The sequence below is a fragment of the Equus caballus genome, chromosome X, assembly GCF_041296265.1.
Source record: "Equus caballus isolate H_3958 breed thoroughbred chromosome X, TB-T2T, whole genome shotgun sequence".
Lineage (NCBI taxonomy): Eukaryota > Metazoa > Chordata > Mammalia > Perissodactyla > Equidae > Equus > Equus caballus.
In genome coordinates this window covers 42,206,945-42,209,723 of record NC_091715.1, presented here as the reverse complement: position 1 = coordinate 42,209,723, position 2,779 = coordinate 42,206,945, and the positions used below count along the sequence as shown (strand labels likewise).

General features: G+C 74.1%; 1 protein-coding gene across 1 annotated transcript; it reads right to left on the bottom strand.

The window, feature by feature from the left end:
• Nucleotides 1-466: 466 nt before the first annotated feature.
• Nucleotides 467-2,339, bottom strand: LOC138921777 (EZH inhibitory protein-like). The gene is made up of 3 exons (XM_070257131.1): nucleotides 1,521-2,339; nucleotides 743-886; nucleotides 467-670 (listed from the first exon to the last, which is right to left on the bottom strand). Exons 1-3 carry the CDS (start codon nucleotides 2,337-2,339, stop codon nucleotides 467-469), a joined length of 1,167 nt encoding a protein of 388 aa, XP_070113232.1.
• Between the last annotated feature and the right edge of the window lie 440 nt (nucleotides 2,340-2,779).

Sequence of the window (2,779 nt, the reverse complement as noted above, 5' to 3'; positions counted from 1 at the left end):
AGGGCATCAGGGCTAGCGGTGGAGATGGAGCCCAGGCCAGAAACCTTAGAGGAGGAGGACAAGGCGCTCTGGCCAGAAAAATTAGTGAGGGAGGAGGAGGGGCTCTGGTCAGGAGACCCAGTCGGGGAGGAGAGGGAGGAGGAAGAAGTGGAGGAGGAGGAGGAGGAGAAGCTCTCACCACACTGCGCAGGTAAAGGAAAGAACCTACCAGGAGGTGAGGGTGAGGAGGCGCGCCTACGGACTGCACGCCAACGGGGCTGGGGAGCAAGGCTTGGGACCTCAGCATCAGGAAAGCTTGAGCTGCTGTGCAGGGCAGGCCTTCGAAGGGCGAACCCAGGGGAAGAAGGAGGACCCTGGCCAGCAGGCCCAGGCAGAGAGGGGCGGCTGCAAGCGGCTGATCTTCTCTGGGTGGCGCGGCTCCCAGGGACAAGGCCTGGAGTCGTGCTGCTGCTGCGGAGGGCAGGGCCTAGCGGGCCGGTGCGGCTTTGGAGGGCAGGGCCTGGCCCGGATGCGCGGCCTCGGAGGGCAGGGCCTGACCCGGATGCGCGGCTGCGAAGAGGAGGACCTGGCCCAGGAGCAGGGCGGCAGACAGCAGGGCCGGGCGAGGGTGCACGGCGGCGGCGGACAGCAGGACCGGGCGCGGGTGCACGGCGACGGCGGACAGCAGGGCCTGGCGCGGGTGCACGGCGACGGCGGACAGCAGGGCCTGGCGCGGGTGCACGGCGGCGGCGGACAGCAGGGCCTGGCGCGGGTGCAGGGCGGCGGCGGACAGCAGGGCCTGGCGAGGGTGCACGGCGGCGGCGGACAGCAGGACCGGGCGCGGGTGCACGGCGACGGCGGACAGCAGGGCCTGGCGCGGGTGCACGGCGGCGGCGGACAGCAGGGCCTGGCGCGGGTGCAGGGCGGCGGCGGACAGCAGGGCCTGGCGCGGGTGCACGGCGGCGGCGGACAGCAGGGCCTGGCGCGGGTGCACGGCGGCGGCGGACAGCAGGGCAGGCTGAGGGTGCACGGCGGCGGCGGAGAGCAGGGCCGGGCGAGGGTGCACGGCGACGGCGGACAGCAGGGCCGGGCGCGGGTGCACGGCGACGGCGGACAGCAGGGCCTGGCGCGGGTGCAGGGCGGCGGCGGACAGCAGGGCAGGCCGAGGGTGCACGGCGGCGGCGGACAGCAGGGCCGGGCGAGGGTGCACGGCGACGGCGGACAGCAGGGCCTGGCGCGGGTGCAGGGCGGCGGCGGACAGCAGGGCCTGGCGCGGGTGCAGGGCGGCGGCGGACAGCAGGGCCGGGCGAGGGTGCACGGCGGCGGACAGCAGGGCCTGGCGCGGGTGCAGGGCGGCGGCGGACAGCAGGGCCGGGCGAGGATGCACGGCGACGGCGGACAGCAGGGCCTGGCGCGGGTGCAGGGCGGCGGCGGACAGCAGGGCCGGGCGAGGATGCACGGCGACGGCGGACAGCAGGGCCTGGCGCGGGTGCAGGGCGGCAGCGGACAGCAGGGCCTGGCGAGGGTGCACGGCGGCGGACAGCAGGGCCGGGCGAGGGTGCACGGCGGCGGCGGACTGCAGGGCCTGGCGCGGGTGCAGGGCGACGGCGGAGGACAGCATCGCGTGGCTCAGATGCAGGGCTGCGCAGAGCAGGGCCGGGTGGGGTGCGGCGGCTGAGCAGAGCGGGGCCGGTTGCTTTGGCCTGGCTTCGAAGGGCAGGGCCAGGCGGCGGTGCGTGACTCGGCGGAGAAGCCCGAGAAGGGCGGCTGCTGCCGGGCTGCGACTTGGGAGGAGATGGCGGCAAGGGCTCGGACCACTGAGGCCCGGGAGCCCCAGGAAAGAGACAGCGCTCTGGAGGCTTCGGAGCCCGGGCAGCCTCGTCGCGGTGGCGGCTGGGCTGCTTCCTCCCACGGCCGTCCCTTGGGCTCGTGGTGTGGGTCGGACGCCCGCGGGCCTGGCCAGCGCCCCTCGTGGCCCGCCCCATGGCGGCCGCGCTGCCCGCGTGCGCGGCCTGGATACCTCGGCCCGTCTCGGGCACCACGCGGCTCGGCTCTGCGTGGGGACCACGGCCGGCCTGGAGGGCAGAAGGCCCCCTCTCCTGCGCACAGTCCATGGAGGGCAGCCACGGGGCGTCAGCAGTGACCGAAATGGCGCCGGCGGCCGTGGCGCAGGAGGAGGAGGAACCTGCTGTGCCGCCGCGTGGGGCGCCGCCGTCCGGCAGAGACCCGTCGCTGCAGACTGTGGGGACCGACGCACGGGGACTGCCAGTCCCGCGGGCGTCGCCAGGGGCAGGGGCGACCTGGTTCTCCTCACCCTGCTGTTGCTTCTGCTCCTTCTCCCAGCACGACTGGGTGGCCATCACGCCCAGTTTTCCCTCAGAGACGGCAGAGCTCGGCCGCTGTCGCTGCCTGGGTGGAGCCCGGAGCTGGAGGGGTGGGGCGGGCCGGCCCCCCCCTTCCCCCCCTTCCCCCCCCCCCCCCCCCCCCCCGGTCGAGTCCTCACCTCTGATTGGTGAGCTGGGTACCACGTGACTCTCATCATCCCAGAGCGCACCAACCCAGCTCCCTCTGGGGCCAAGCGGGAGGGTGCGCTCCGCCCACCAGCCATCGGCCTGGCCAGGTCAATGGTCTGAATGGCCCGTCCTTCCCCGGACCCCTACGAGTGTGGGGGTGTGGGGGTGTGGGGGTGGGTGTGTTTCGAGCACAGGCCGGGGCAGGAAGGCTGTGTGTATAAACCGTTTGCGTCACCTCAAATCAGCTTAGCTTGTCAGCCCCGCTCTGGTGGCTCAACCTCAAGCGA

Excerpts from the sequence above, each read along its gene's own strand:
- LOC138921777 (XM_070257131.1), bottom strand. The coding sequence starts at position 2,339 with ATGGCCACCCAGTCGTGCTGGGAGAAGGAGCAGAAGCAACAGCAGGGT. Across the intron at positions 887-1,520 it reads CACCCTCGCCCGGCCCTGCT|GCCCTGCTGTCCGCCGCCGC; the intron begins GTCCGCCGCCGT and ends CACCCGCGCCAG. Across the intron at positions 671-742 it reads CCGCCCTGCACCCGCGCCAG|GCCCTGCTGTCCGCCGTCGC; the intron begins GCCCTGCTGTCC and ends CACCCGCGCCAG.